Here is a 16,725-nt window from a genome sequence, read left to right on the forward strand (position 1 = left end):
CCTATATTTGTGTTTATTTTGCCCTGCACATTTATAGTGTATTCCTGAGTGACTGCGGCATGGTGTATATTTTCCTTTATCCTTGTCTGTGCTAACTGTGGGTATTGGTGTATTACATTCACTGGCTGGAGGGCGGAGGTTTTCAGCTTAGGGTTGTAACAGGAGGCAGGGTGAGGTTCGAGGCCTGGACATGCACACCATCAGTGTAAACGTCAGGTAGAGGGTCAGTCAGCATTTCCCTAGTCTGAAGGAAATTGCAGGGGCCCGGGTTATTAGCTCTCACCCACCTAGTCTCCCCGTGACACCGACAAGAGCATCAAGGCAGATGCCTTCTCTAGGACCTTTCCATCCCTGGACCAAAAGGAAGAACCCAAGCATATTATTGAACGCACCAGGATGATGACTGTGGCTCCAGTGAACTTGACTCAGATTCTCCCCGGGAAGACTTTTGTGCCGGAATCTGATAAAAAGTGAGTTCTGCAGTGGGGACACACTTCTAACTTGGCTGGTCATGCCCAGCAGAGTAAGACTATGCAACTCATTTCTCACCATTATTTGTGGCCTATAATGAGCAAGGATATTCTGGAATAGGTTTCTGCCTCTCCTTCCTGAGTTCGAAACAATACTCCTAAGCATCTTCCGTCCGGGCATCTTCTATCACTTTCTGTTCCTTCAGCCTCCTGGCAACACATCACAATGGACTTTATTAGGGACCTCCCTGTGACCTCTAATTTCTCAGTCATCTGGGTCATGGTAGATCGCTTCTCGAAAATGGCTCACTTTACTCCTTTGCCTTGTCCCCCATTTGCAGCAGAGCACACAAATCATGTCTAACTTTCTATAGCATTTCACGAATGTGCACCATGACGACTGGACCAAGCTGTTGCCTTGGTTGGAGTTCTCTAATAATAATCATGAAAGTGAGGCTTCCGCAAAATCTCTGTTCATCGTTTACAGTCACTAGCCGATTCTTCTGGTGGCGGCCGCTTCTGGTGTCCCTGCAGCTGAAGCTCTCAATGAAGAATTCTTCAAGATCTGTAGGGATGAAAAGGCATGCTGACAAGAGGCGACTGGATCCACCAACCTTCCAGCTTGAAGATAAGGTGATAAGGTGTAAGGGTACTGTCACACAGTGCTATTTTGATCGCTACGACGGCACGATCCGTGACGTCGCAGCGATCGTATGATTATCGCTCCAGCGTCGTAGACTGCGGTCACACGTTGCAATCACGGCGCTGGAGCGATGCCGAAGTCCCCGGGTAACCAGGGTAAACATCGGGTTACTAAGCGCAGGGCCGCGCTTAGTAACCCGATGTTTACCCTGGTTACCAGCGTAAACGTAAAAAAAACAAACAGTACATACTCACATTCCGGTGTCTGTTCCCCGGCGTCTCAGCTTCTCTGCACTGTGTAAGCACAGCGGCCGGAAAGCAGAGCGGTGACGTCAGACGTCACCGCTGTGCTCGCTTTCTGGCTGGCCGGCGCTCACAGTGCAGAGAAGCTGAGACGCCGGGGACAGACACCGGAATGTGAGTATGTACTGTTTGTTTTTTTTACGTTTACGCTGGTAACCAGGGTAAACATCGGGTTACTAAGCGCGGCCCTGCGCTTAGTTACCCGATGTTTACCCTGGTTACAAGCGAACACATTGCTGGATCGCTGTCACACACAACGATCCAGCGATGTCAGCAGGTGATCAAGCGACGAAAGAAAGTTCCAAACGATCTGCTACGACGTACGATTCTCAGCAGGATCCCTGATCGCTGCTGCGTGTCAGACACTGCGATATCGTAACGATATCGCTAGAACGTCACGAATCGTACCGTCGTAGCGATCAAAATTGCACTGTGTGACAGTACCCTTACTCTCTTCTAAATACATCTGCCTGAAGATGCCATCTTTTAAGTCCCCACTTCATTTTTTCTTTTCAAGGCCCTCAAGCAGATCAGCACGATATTGTACAAATTGAAGCTCTCAGTTTCATTACGCAGTCTAATTACATGCCTGTTCTACCCGGTGCCGGCTTAGTGCAGCGATAGACCGCTCCTGCCGGTTATTTTGTTGAGTCACGTCAGCAGAACAGCTCTTCATCTTCTGGGTTGCTCTATCAAAGGAGTGTGACTGCCTATGTTATGCTGATTGATAGCCAGCTTCTCATAATTAATGTGGAGCCGACTGTCAATCAGCATGATATCCACAGTCATGCTCTGTCAGCAGGAAGAGAAGCAGCTGCGATACCTACTCCTACCTTCGCCAAACACCACCTCCTACAAACCTGGGTCCCGCATATCCTGCTTCTGCCAACTTCCTGCAGCAGCAACCCTGCCACCTGGGATCCCGCTCCTTCACCACCACCCCAGCTAAGCTATCGTGAAAGCAGATTATAAGACGCACCACCATTTTTTTTTTTAAATGTTTTCCTTCCCAAAATTTGGAGTGCGTCTTATAATCCGCAAAACATGGTACTTTGGTGGGGAAAAAATCCACCAACCTACCAAAAGCATTGCCAGGGTCTCCTGATCTAAAAATCTCCTTATGCACATCATCATACAGGATGTAGTGTACAATATTTTTGTAGATGATGAGTCCAAACAAAATCTTAGCCACAAAAGAAAGAATGATGCAGAAAATCCATTACAGGGAAAACACATTATAGCTATTCTCAGTCATGATCAGCTGCTGCTCCCCTGCATGTGGAGTGTCTAGAAGTGAACAATATAGAGTCCATATGGTGCATTATGAAATTTGTACAATGCAAATAATGTATTATAAATAACATAATGAACATAATTTTGCTATAAGAATTAATACTTTCCACAAATAGGCCAACAATTGGCATCCATAGTTTAAACTCTACCCATCCAGGCTAAAACCACCAGATAATAACCCTTTAAAGTTTTGCCTGACACTACTGAGTTTAGTTATGTTATAAGAGCACAAGGATAAAGAAAGAAAAGTAGGGAGCACATAATTATTTTAAGAACTATTAAGCAAGTGTAATTTACCCTCTCACTTCTTCTTCCCCCCTACATATACCCTACCTTCTTTAACCCAATCAGTATACTAATTGTCACAACTCCACCACTCACAATGTCCTAGGGATGCAGTGAGTGACAGCTCATCTAGCCTAAAAGGTGCAGGGGCGTGCTGGACTGTCAATTTGGTGAGTGATAGCTACTGCTAGCTGCCCAGTCAGCAGCAGGGGCAGGATGGGCTGTCAGCATTGTCAGTGACAGCTCAGCCACCCAATCAGTGATAGGGGCGTGCCGGGATTGACGGTATATTGAGTGACAGCTCAGCCGTCCATTTAGATCAGGTCTGCTGGGTTTCCTCCAAGTGTCTCCCGTTTGAGTGATTGTTTTGCTATTTAGCAGGTTGGCGGTGGTTAACCATTGCCAGTCGTAGCGTCAGCACGGTGGTGAGTGCCTTTTTTCATAGTGTTCTGTTATCCTGATCTTTTGCTGCCCGACCTTGGACCTTGGCCTGACCATCCATTTGCCTTACCCCTTTGTCTCGATGTGCTATCTTCCCAGTATTCGGACCTTGGACTGTGACCTTATTACTCTTTTGCCTTGCGCCTCTGCTCATGACGAATTCTTTAGGCATTTGACTCCGGACCGCTTGATTTCTCTGTCTCATGGACTGTCCATAAGAAGTCATGTTGACATGCATCACATTAATATTGTATTTTTTTTTGTTTATTAGGTGTTAGGTTTTATAAATTACTTAATGAAGAAACTGTTCATTTTAGAAAACATGCATAATGCACTCTAAGGCAAAATCTATTAAAAACCTCACCACCCCATCTACAATGTGTTGTTTATAATAGAGATGTCTTTTTATGCTGGAGAGGGGATATGATTAGTCTCAAATATCAGGGCCAGAATGGGACTGCTGCCTTGCATCCCACTTAGCAATCGCAACAAATTTAAAAGCGAATAATTATTTCATACATTATATATGTAATATAGAAGATGCCAACATTTAGATGTTTTACAATGAATCACATTAATTAATATTTCCTATAAGATTGGGCAATGTATTAATTAGCCTGTGAAATAGTTTGATTATACGGAAGCACAACATCTCCCTCTATCGGCAGATTAGAGGGAATGTCCATATGTCACAGATAAAATTACATTTAATTGAATAACTGTCTACCATAGGGCGTGAAAAAATGATATCTACATTATTATAACTACATTATTATTTTATTTTTTACGTACTTATTTTTTAGAACAATATAAAAGTCCTTTACTTCAATGAAATTATTTACCTATTGGATATGCTAGCAAACCAAAATTATGAGTAGAATTCAGTATTCCGAAAGTTAAGTTTTTGCTCTGGGCATGAACAACAGATACAGCTGAAAACATTGGTGAAACAGGGAGCAGACAGGTCCCCTCCTCCACTGTTCAGTCTATATAAAGACTGAAAGTCCTACCAGAGTCTATAGGTGTGTGTGCATGTGCTTTATACTGAGGTATGTGTTTTAATGTAGCACATATGTGTATGTACATAAATAGTTGTATATGTAGCAAAGTTCTATGTGTTGACATTGCAGAGTTGTGTGCGAGTTGATATAGCTGAGCTGTGTGTGTTAATTTTGTAGAGCTGTGTGGAGGGGACATGATACTGTGGGTATGGGTAGCGCTCTGTAGGTGGCGTCTGTTGGACCTTATACTCTGTGTGGCTTGAATATACAGTAGCGGAAACAAGCAGTATGGGGGTGTATTCTGGGAGAGGGCATTATGCTGAGTGTTGGGGACATTGTGAGGGCCATGAAAGAGAAACTGTGGAGAAACACTAATGTACAACACTAGGAGCAATATTTCTGTATGGATGCATATAAAGGACTGGGTGAGAATAAAGGAATGATCAATATCTATATAGCCCTTATAAATATCTATATCTAAGACCTAACCACTTTTGTCATTACTTTTATTATTAAACCCTATTAGCCCAATTCTCCCTATCCTGCTATTTCCTATATGTGTATTTTTATTTTACTTCCTGTAACATTTGCTTTGAGAGGGGTCTCAAATTGGATGACACAGGAAGCTGAGGCTGCACTCGCTTCTCAGCAGCGTCTATTACCCCTCCTGCAACAGGACCTCAGGGGCAGGATAGAAGTGTGAGTGACACTAGTGCTACCCTCTGATGATGATTCAGTTGAATGCAGTGATAGAAGCTGCGAGGCAGCACTGCTGTCACTCACTCTTCTTCTATCACCACTCCAATTCATTTCAGACCAAGAGACTGCAGTTTTAGATGTAGTGACTGTGACGGCAGTGACTGAGGGTGTGGTCGCTACTCAATCACTTCTAATGAACCAAAATGTCGTCAGGGTACAGCAGTTACAGTAGCTGTGGTAAGTGACTGCAATACCGCCTCCTAATGATGTCTTGTTTCAAGAGAGGCGACATATTCTGCGGAGAAGTGAGTGCAGCCCCAGCCTACTGTGACATCCGATTTGAGATTCTTCACAGGATGTAAAGTAAAAAAACACATTTTAGAAATAGGAGGATAGGGAACAGCATATGAAATTTAATAATAGAGATAATTATAAAAGTGGTTAGAGCTTTATAAAGGGCTTCATAGGCATCGGACCACCCCTTTAAAGTACTGGCTTAGGTAAATGAACAACAGGGGGGTGGCACTTTGGGCGGAGCTGGGTATCTGCTGCGCCCAAAGCGCAGGGATTCCTGACCGTGGACACATACCTTTAGAGTCAGTGAAGGTCCTGGTAGTTGGACCCACATGGATCCAAAAGTGATGGCACATCTTGGCAATGAGATGGAGTCACAACCTTTTAACATGGCTTACTTAGAAAGTTTTTACAATTTTAGAATATTAAAGAAAAACAGGTAGTTTTGACAACAGTAATTATAATATCTTTCTTATAATAGATATTAGTACATTTGCATGTGTGTAAGAAAACTTCACTGAAACATCATCTGAACCATTCCTTTGGTTTATTGGATGGCATTATGATATGGCTGTCTGTTATGAAATAAAATGCAACTTGCTACTATAAAATATTATACTTTCATAATAAGAAGCCTGTATAATACATACTGTTGTTTCATTTAAGGTTTACGACACATGGCCATTTTGAAAATGGTTGGCATTGGCGTGGAAGGTGGTGGTGTATTAGAGCTCTACCCTATAAATGGTAAGAAACATTTGCTTTACTGGTATTTGGAAAAATAGTCAATGAGAAAACATGGATATTTGCATCAGCCCTTCTAGCACAGTTTCCTAATAAAATTGGTGGAAAAGTTGTCTTGAAAGGCCAGTTTAACACAAAAGTGTCTTGCTGTCCATACTTACCCAGTCCATGCATCAAACCTCAGTCAGTCCGTGTATTGTGATCCATACTCACATGATAGTGTAAAACTTATTGATTTTATTATGCCCACCACACATTATTTAAGTTTTGCTACCCCCAATTTCAGCAGGATCGCTGGACCATCTAATATGTATGGGGTCCTTCTGATTGTCCCCCAACTGATTATGGATTTTAATTATTCAATCTTTTTTCAGTGTACAGATAACTACAAAGAGATTAGCCCTATTCAAAACAGTACTGGAAAAACATTTCCCTGAAAAAACCTTTTGTGTGAAGCATATCTTACAAAGTAAACTTTCGGTACCAATTATATATACTCCTCAATACTGAAATTGCCATACCAAGAAGGAAAAGTTGTGGAATGATGAAAATACGGTATGCCCATTTCTTGGCCTAAATGTGGTACCATGGTCTGCAGTATCTCCAGACTTGTCTCCCATCGAACACATCTAGGACCTCACTGGTCTATCATTGCAATGAGAGCTGTTGATGATTTGTGTACCAAAGTGTATTCAGTGTGGCAGAACATTGCACTGACAACCATTATTAAACACATTGATAGCAGCCAAGATGTGTAAATGCATTTGTTTCTGCATGTGACGCTCATACTCAATACTGAATGAATCAAGATGTTTTGAACATTTTCTTTCCATTATTTTGATTATTTGCATATCCTTAATGGATATGCAAATCCAGATGGATTAAAGGATGTCTATGGATCCTGTTATTTCCATAAATCCACAACTTTTCCTTCTTGGTATTGCAATTTCAATGATGAGCAAAGTATGTGTGACTTTTTAATTGCCAGAAGATAAACTGGAGTCTGAGCCCTGAGAGCCCCACCGATCGCTAAAAAAATCAGTTGAGTTGTGAGATGCTCAAGAGAAAGGAGTGCACAGCTCCTATCTGAGTGCGCACACGGAGCCTGGTATGGTTACAATAGAAAGCATTGACTTTCAACTATTTGTGCTCGCTCAGGCAGGAGCTTGGCACTCCGTTCTCTGAGCACATCTTGGGGTGTTTCTTGTGTAATCAATGGAGGTTCCAGACTCAGGCCCCATGAATCTGCTGGCAATTTAAAAGGCACACATATTTTAAAAAAATAAAGTTGCAAAGATTTAATTACTCTTTGCTTGTTCATATATATTCTGTGGCTGAAATATTGATCATACCCAACAGACCAAAGTGTACAGCTTGTAATCTGTGTACATCACATGTCAGCAGAACGTGGTCTGGATAGGTCTCAATTCATTATAAGCACATAAAATTTTTGAAAATGGTGAAAAGCCAAAGCAAAAAATATCAATGAAAATTACAGGACTTTTAATATGTATAAAGAAAACCCCTTTTCTATATACAGTTACCTACAGTGCACTTTAGTATACTATATACAGTCATGAGAGAAACTGGATGTTCTTCTGATTATGTCTTGATACATAAAACTATAATATTCTAGGAGGGTGTACTTAGTTTTTCTTATCAGTGTATAACATGTGGCAAGCAGATAAATGACTTCACCACTGGCATGAATGGAGCTCATGCGTGAAGACAGATGGAGATGAGCTGACGTCGTCACTCATGTTTATGCAACAATTAGCTGGCAATCAGTTTTGTTGTGTTGTCCAGAATCGTGAACTTTCCATACACAACACGCCATGATTTTCCTGACCTAAGTTCTCACAGGGATCACATTAGATTAACGTCTATCTCAAGGCCAATCTTCACATACAAAACTATGGTTATGGATCACCGAGCACTCAACCAGCCTGAAGCATCTAAGATATGGAATAATGTCTCTTTGTCGTTACAGGAAGTTCCAGTGTTGAGAGGGAAGATCTTTCTTTCAACTTAGTGAGAGACATAAGAAACTACTTTCAAATCAGCCCAGAATATTTCTCCATGCTCCTGGTTGGTAAAGATGGCAACGTCAAGTCTTGGTATCCTTCACCCATGTGGTCCATGGCCATTGTATATGATTTAATTGACTCCATGCAGCTCAGAAGACAAGAAATGGCCATCCAACAATCTTTGGGAATGCGCTGCCCTGAAGATGAGTATGGAGGATATGGTTACCATGGTTACCCTCATGAAGGCTATGAGGAGGGATATCAGGATGATCATCGACACCATGAGAGCTATTATCATAGATACCATGACTAATAAAATGATCATTTGCCAAAAAATATTGGCAATCGGAGTTCAGTTATGTAAGCGGTATTTTCTCATAGATTTGAGGGAGTATATATTTCTCTGTGTGCGGTTTTTAAGACATTGAACTAGGCCAAAACTGCTGTGTAACGATACATTTCTGTTTGCCTATGGCAAAAATAAGAAATAGGTTTTCAGTTATTTCTTTGTTTTCATGTGAAGATATTTTTTTCTCTTATGTATTTATTGGAAAAATTATACAACACATTCATAAGCGTATCTATGAAGCAAGCCATGCGCATGTACTGATGTCAGGGAGTCTCGTTAGGGCCCCTTGTCTTACACGTTCTCTTCTTGCATCTACTGATTTACCTCAGTAACTGTAATAGTAGGTTTTTCTGAGGACTCATCAGATTTCCTTATTTTTCCCCAATACTTGTATTTCTCATAAAATAAAAATTCCAGAAATTGCTTCTTCTATTAATCCTCCTGGAAAAGCAAAAATACATTGACATCTAAGTAATCAACACATATCTATCAGGTATATTACTGGTGAAACACAGAGGCAAAGGCAGCATCAATAGTAAAAAGTTGGTCACACAGGGTTAATAGCAGCGTTAACGGAGTGCGTTACACCGCGGCATAACGCGGTCCGTTAGCACTGCCATTGACCCTGTGTGAGCGCTGACTGGAGGGGAGTATGGAGCGGGCACTGACTGCGGGGAGTAAGGAGTGGCCATTTTGCAGCCGGACTGTGCCCGTCGCTGATTGGTCGTGGCTGTTTTGCCGCGACCAATCAGCGACTTGGGATTTCCTTGACAGAAAGACAGACAGACAGAAAGATGGAAGTGACCCTTAGACAATTATATAGTAGACTAGATTGTGGCCCGATTCTAATGCATCGGGTATTCTAGAATATGCATGTCCCCGTAGTATATGGACAATGATGATTCCAGAATTTGCGGCAGACTGTGCCCGTCGCTGATTGGTCGAGGCAACCTTTATGACATCATCATCGCCATGGCAACCATTATGACATCTACGTCGATACTGTGCCTGTCGCTGATTGGTCGAGGCGAATTCGCGGCAGACTGTGCCCGTCGCTGATTGGTCGAGGCAACCTTTATGACATCATCATCGCCATGCTGTGCCCGTCGCTGATTGGTCGAGGCCTGGCGGCCTTGACCAATCAGAGACGCGGGATTTCCAGGACAGACAGACAGACAGACAGACAGATGGAAAAACCCTTAGACAATTATATATATAGACTAGATGGTAGCCCGATTCTAACGCATCGGGTATTCAAGAATATGTATGTAGTTTATTTATGAAGATTTTAGAATAATACATTGATACATTGAATACACAGGATTTGGCCGGCCACAACCAATTAGCGAAGCGTGGTTCAAATCCCGCGCCAATTCGCGGCCGGACTGCGTCTGTCGCTGATTGTTCGCGGCCGGCCATGTAGTATACTGTATAACAGCCCACGTAGTATATAGCACAGCCACGTAGTAAATAGCACAGCCCACGGAGTATATAGCACAGCCACGTAGTATATAACACAGCCCACAGAGTATATAGCACAGCCACGTAGTATATAGCACCGCCCACAGAGTGTATAACAGCCCATATAGCATATAACATAGCCACGTAGTTAATAACAGCCCACGTAGCATATAACACAGCTCACGTAGTATATAACAGCCCACACACGCAGTATATAACACAGCCCATGTAGTGTATAACACAGCCCACATAGTGTATAACACAGCTCACGTAGTGTATAACACAGCCCACGTAGTGTATAGCACAGCCCACGTAGTGTATAACACAGGCCACGTAGTGTATAACACAGCCCACGTAGTGTATAACACAGCCCACGTAGTGTATAGCACAGCCCACGTAGTGTATAGCACAGGCCACGTAGTGTATAACACAGCCCACGTAGTATATAGCACAGCCCATGCAGTATATTGCACAGCCCATGTAGTACATTGCACAGCCCATGCAGTATATAGCAGCCCACGCAGTATATAGCAGCCCACGCATTATATTGCACAGCCCACGTATTATATTGCACAGCCCACGTAGAATATTGCACAGCCCACGCAGTATATAGCAATGTGGGCATCATATCCCTGTTAAAAAAAAGAATGAAAATAAAAAATAGTTATATACTCACCTTCCGTTGGCCCTGGATCCAGGTGAAGCGGTTACCGACGCTCCTCGCGCGCTCCGGTCCCAAGAGAGCGGTCACCGGAGCGTCACGATGAGCGGAAAAGGCCGGTTCTGGATCCGAGGGGCCGATGGACGGTGAGTATATAACAATTTTTTATTTTTTTTATTATTTTTAACATTAGATCTTTTAAATATTGATGCCGCATAGGCAGCATCAATAGTAAAAAGTTGGTCACACAGGGTTAATAGCAGCGGTAACGGACTGCATTACCCGCGGCATAACGCGGTCCGTTACCGCTGCCATTAACCCTGTGTGGGCGCTGACTGGAGGGGATTATGGAGTGGGCACTGACTGCGGGGAGTAAGGAGCGGCCATTTTGCCGCCGGACTGTGCCCGTCGCTGATTGGTCGTGGTCGTTTTGCCACGACCAATCAGCGACTTGGATTTCCATGACAGACAGAGGCCACGACCAATGAATATCCATGACAGACAGACAGACAGAAAGACAGACAGAAGTGACTCTTAGACAATTATATAGTAGATGTATAAGCATGCGCAGTGACTATTTTCCCCTCCTCCATTTTTGCCAACTTCGTTGCTAATATCAATAGCACATATATTTGTTATAACAAAAAAAAGGGTTATCTAGCCCCTTCAGACTCCTCCCCTTCTACCCTTGAGGTCCACAGTGTCCCTTACACACAATGACACTTGTGCAGTGCTACTTACTCAGCTAAATAGATGCCTCTCCTTCTTTTTGGCCAGGGTAGATTATCTTTACGTCTCATGTGTTGTCACAGGCAAACCAGGCTGAATCTGCCGCGGAGCAGCCAGGGAATGCATTCCCCACCCTCCCGCACCTCTCCATTGAGCAGCGTAAAGGCATGAACCAGTGGGGTAGAAAAATAAATGCACCCTAAATGGAGTGGGGGAAACAGGTGAAACTAAGTTGCTGTCTCCCTGCAGTGGGTATTTCCTCATGGGCCAAATGTAATCACCTTGCGGGCCAGATTTGCGCAAGGGCCGGAGTTTAGCATGTATGCTCTACATTATGCTGCTCTCAGATTAGGTGTCAAAAACCTGGTGACAGCTCCCTTCAACCAGGCACAGATCATGGGCGCCTCCTACGACATGTAATCTAAGGCAGGATAAGAAGCAAGTTGGTAAGATCACATGATGGAAATCGGAATCTAGGCAGCGGTAAGGAATTTTGACGAGGTGTAAATTACAAAGTTGCTTAGGGTTATATGTTTTACATTTAAAGGTTATTCCCAGAAAAACCCTTCCACAACATCCAGAAGGATCCTGCCACTTAATTCCCTAACACTGTTTTTCATAACTTGATTGATGATGAGGTTCTTCTTCATTGAGCATGTATTTTTAGGAATATCGATGCGGCCCACAACTAGATCCCCTAGTAGGCCTATTTATGGAAACTAGTACCAAAAAATAAGTTATTAGTGATGTATAACAACTAATTAGGTAACATCATTGATTCTTGTAGTCAAAGCTATATTTAGGAATCCATGATCTGATCAGTTGGCATAAGTAATGCCTCTTGAACCATATCTGCTGGATAATCCCCAATGTACATCATTGTAAAATATCAACCTTTGATCATCAAATTTTATTAATCAACATATATTGAAAATTCTGTCAATCAGAACTTGACTAGTGGAATTTGGAGATTTGTATCGGCTACAATGGAGCTTCAAATGGTATAACGATATATTAAAAGGGAATCTGCCACCTAGTTTTTGCTATGTAATCTGAGAGCACCCTAATGTAGGAGCAGAGTCCCTGATTTCATGGATATGTCACATTCTTAGCGCTGTTTTGCTGTTTCAATACAATCAGTGTTTTATCAGCAGGAGATTCTGATTACATGACAACTGCCCTTGTGCCTCCTAGTCCAACCACGCACCCAGCACTGATTACCAGCTCTCTGCCCCTCTACTGAGCTCTGCTAGATCTGCAACATAGAAAATTGTGACTCTATTATAACTGCTGCACCCAGTTAACTAAGAGATACATAGCTGGAATCGGGGTCTTTGTCCCTACCTCATGGTGCGATCAGATTGCATGGTAAAACCCTGCTGACAGATTCCATTTAATAATATGATTAGCACAGAATGTTTTTCTTAAAAGGTGACAGTGACATTCACTTTTAGACATTAGGCACTTTGACATCTTATGTAAAATCAGTCCTCTATGTTTGTAATTTAATAATCACAAGTGTTAAAGGCTCATGTATTGTTCATGTGGCTACTTTTATGTATATTTTGTTTATTAGGTATAAAGCTTTAGATTTTTTTTCTTTAAGAAAGCAGTATCATGCAGAGATTTCCCATCACATATTAATGCAGACCATACCGACATGGTGTTACGGTAGTATTATATTTAATTGTCCAATGTTTTTTTGTGTGTACATCTCAAATGTGGCTTTCTTCAGGCTTGGCATGAAGTCATCCAGCACTTTTATGCCGCCGGGAGCTGTTAAAACTGCTTGTTTAAAAGGTTTTCTACACTAATATTACTAAAGACTGGTCAGAATCAAAGAGCTGAATGTTTCTCAGTCAAAAAATGCAATTGCTTTTTCTAAAAGCATAGTGATAGACAACACAGATGAATCAATGAGGCAGTTCCGATAAAAACAAAATTAACAGCAATTCTTCACCTCCATGGTAAGTTTGATAACATTTCTAATATATGGTCAAATGAGTGCCATTCTGCTGATGCCCCAATTTCTTAGATTGGTGCCCGGTCTCGAAAATACCTACCGGGAACTATTGTGGAAAGTCTGAACTAAACCTACGCTGTCTTTTCATTAATGTGCTTTGGACCAGTGCAGATGATGAGGACCTTGTGTCAAACCTCTGACCAAGAACAGGCAGGGAAGGCATGGTTCAGGCTTTCCATGAGATTCCCTATGCAGAAGCCATTTCTTTTAAATGAAGATGAGGTCCCAGAGGAGATCAGAGGACATCACATACATTTACTATACCTTAGAAAAGTATGTACCACACTCCATAACGTGCTTAAACACTCTTTGAGATCCCCATTACAGAGCTGCTGAGCTCAGTTTAACTATGTTCATACCTCTGATTGGCAGTTTTCTGCCTATGCAGTGTACACAGAAAGCTGTCCGCTAATGGTGGAGTGGGATTATATAAAGCCGATAAATATGGAGGACTACACAATAAGTTTACTAGTCCTTTAAAGATAAAATAACTTTAGATTACTGTACTGGTAGTATTCATTTTAGGGTGAGGCTTATAAGAGTCTGGCTAAATATCTTCAGCCCCCCTAAAAAAAATTATCAAACTTCTGAGCCCCAAATAAAATTTAAATTTTGACCCCAGACCAGACCTCTACAACACATATCTTTGTTATTTTTCCACCTAATTTGTCAAGAGAGGGTAACTAAAACAGAATTCCAATGGATCCCATTAACTTCTATAATGTCACAATACAACACATGCATCAATTGGAATCTGCTGTTTTGCAACCCCAGTGTTGGCTATGTTCACACTGACCTCAGTTGTCATGGCTTGTTTAATGAACAACGTACATATTGTTTGGTTGACCTATCTAATATTAGTCTATTGCAGAGGTGTCAAACTGCATTCCTCGAGGGCCGCCAACAGGTCATGTTTTCAGGATTTCCTTAGCATTCCACAAGGTGCTGGAATCATTCTGTGCAGGTGATTAAATTATCACCTGTGCAATACAAGGAAATCCTGAAAACATGACCTGTTGGCGGCCCTCGAGGAATGCAGTTTGACACCTCTGGTCTATTGGACATCAGATAATTACATACTTTCATTCCATTTAATCCCCCATAATCTCCTTTACCTGATTGGCAACTATACAAGCTGCACTCTCTACGGTGACCCCATTTAAGAGAGGGTGAAGTAAAGGTACAAAAGTACCAGTTGAATTGTTTTTCATCAGCCACATTCATTTTCTTTTACAGGAATCTTTCTTACCTAGGTAGTCTAATAATGTACCAGACAATATTCTTACTCTTAAAGAAGATGTCCAATACTTGGACAACCACTTCTCATATCCTACACTTGGCCCTGATAACATTAAAAAGCTTATACTCTCCGCCCGCGCCAGTGTGATTCCAGTGGTGTCGGCACTTGCGTTCTCAGGACTCTTGTGCAGTTGCTTTGACACGTGAGCCTGGCACCCAATCAGCTATGGTGTCACTGTCCCTGCCTTTGGACAAATCGAACATCAAGAGGAAGTTGCGACTGCAGCTGCTCTCTCACTTCCTGTTGATGTTCAATTTGTCCAAAGGAGGAGACAGCAACGCCAGCACTGATTGGGTGCCAGGCTCACGTGTCATTAAAACTTTGAGTGACCTGGAACATGAGTCCCCACACCGCTGAAATGGCACCGGCACTGGAGGAGAATATAAACTTTCATTTTATTGGTGCCAAACATTTAGATCAAGAAGATGTTGTCCTAGTAGTGGACAACCCCTTTGATCCCAGTTCTTGCTCAGCAGCGGGCACCGCCGCATTGGGTGACAGGGTCAGGAAGGATATAAATCCTGGTATTTTATATGAACAGGGTTTGTCCTTAATTAACAGTAATTAAACACAAAGCAAATGTTGTAAATGATCGCGAAACTATGGATGTGCACAACATAAATAATCTAGGTATAGAAATCAGTAGATATTTGCTTATCTAAGACAATATTTTTTTAATTAAGTGTTACTACGACCATCATTCATGAACTAATATTTCAGATTACATTGCAGTGCTAATTTGTATAAACATGGTTTAATGTAAAGAGTTACAATGTGCATTGAAGACTTTGCGCAATCAATAAAGTTTTTGATAATTTCGAACTAGTATTTTTGTCTTACAATGTTTAAAAAATGTAACAAAAATTATTGTAGAAATTGGAAACTTCTATAATTTCATTGTGATTACTTAAATTGACAACTGGGGGGGTGTTATTGTTTGGATATGCCAAAAGTAATGGCCCTCATACACATTAGTTGAGTAAAGTAGGCCGAACCTTCCAATATTGATGAGGTCAGATCGGCATACAGTCTGATGTATATAATATACTTCCAACTCTCTCTTGACAGATTATGGCAGAAAGTATAAGGACCTGGGCCTGTTGAACCTCAATGGCCGATCCTTTTTGTTAGGGGTAGAAATAAAACACAGAAGTGTCTGGCAACAGTTCTCACAGGGCACACAGGAGCGCTCAGCTAAGCCAAATTTCGGTTACAAAAGGCCTTTTCTAAGCAATACTTAAAGGAACTCTGTAAAGAGGATCAACCCTCCTAAACCGTCTATATGAGCATGTAGGTCATAGAAAGTTGATTACAATGATATCTTCATATCTGTGATCCAATGTCTTATTCCAGAGAAATCCACACTTTCTTAATATGAAAATGAGCTGTTCAGATCTATGGGTCGGACACTGATCGTCCTGAGACTCTGCTAGGGATTATTTTAAATGACAAAGGACTTTTACCAGTGTAAGACATGTAGATCAGGAAAGCAGACAATCAGTCATTACATGTCTCATGGTGGTGATGCCCCATTTCATTTACGCTAAGCTCTGGATGCAGATTTTTTTATCGAAATCTGTTTCTTGGCCCATAGATCTTAACAACTGGTATACATATTAAGAAAAATGTGGATTTCTCTAAAATCAGACATCAGATTGCAAATATTACACCCTTTACCCCGAAAGTGATTTGCACTTTAATGACTGTAAAAGGACAGGGTTTCCCCCTACAAATTACTAAACTTATAATTACCAAAGAGGGAACTTTCCTTATACCTTTAATGAGGTGCGATATTAACTATTAACGCCAACTTGACTATTAATAATTAATATCCACTAAATACGCCTCAACGTTATCTTTTCCTTATACTATATACTGACTGAGACAAAACAGTGTAACAATAAGGGATATGTATTACACACACAAGTCTGCAGTCTATAACATACATATATATTTATACCCAAGTTGGCGACTATAAATATATATATACGGATATTACAACT

The 16,725-nt window shown here is 41.7% G+C and overlaps 1 protein-coding gene across 2 annotated transcripts in view; it reads left to right on the plus strand.

Moving 5' to 3' along the window:
- Nucleotides 1-15,548, plus strand: part of CCDC80 (coiled-coil domain containing 80) — a 174,962-nt gene extending 159,414 nt beyond the window's left edge. Inside the window, exons 7-9 of one of the 2 annotated variants that reach the window (XR_013223771.1) lie at nt 6,095-6,175; nt 8,163-14,295; nt 14,454-15,548. Coding sequence is in view for 1 of the 2 variants with exons in the window: in XM_077294830.1 (XP_077150945.1) it covers nt 6,095-6,175; nt 8,163-8,512 (431 nt within the window). In the remaining variant the exon portion in view is untranslated. Of the gene's footprint in view, nt 1-6,094; nt 6,176-8,162 lie in introns of both variants that reach the window. The other variant, XM_077294830.1, reaches the window with a different exon arrangement.
- The last annotated feature ends 1,177 nt before the right edge of the window (nt 15,549-16,725 follow it).

Source organism: Ranitomeya variabilis, chromosome 3 (assembly GCF_051348905.1).
Source record: "Ranitomeya variabilis isolate aRanVar5 chromosome 3, aRanVar5.hap1, whole genome shotgun sequence".
Classification (NCBI taxonomy): Eukaryota; Metazoa; Chordata; class Amphibia; order Anura; family Dendrobatidae; genus Ranitomeya; species Ranitomeya variabilis.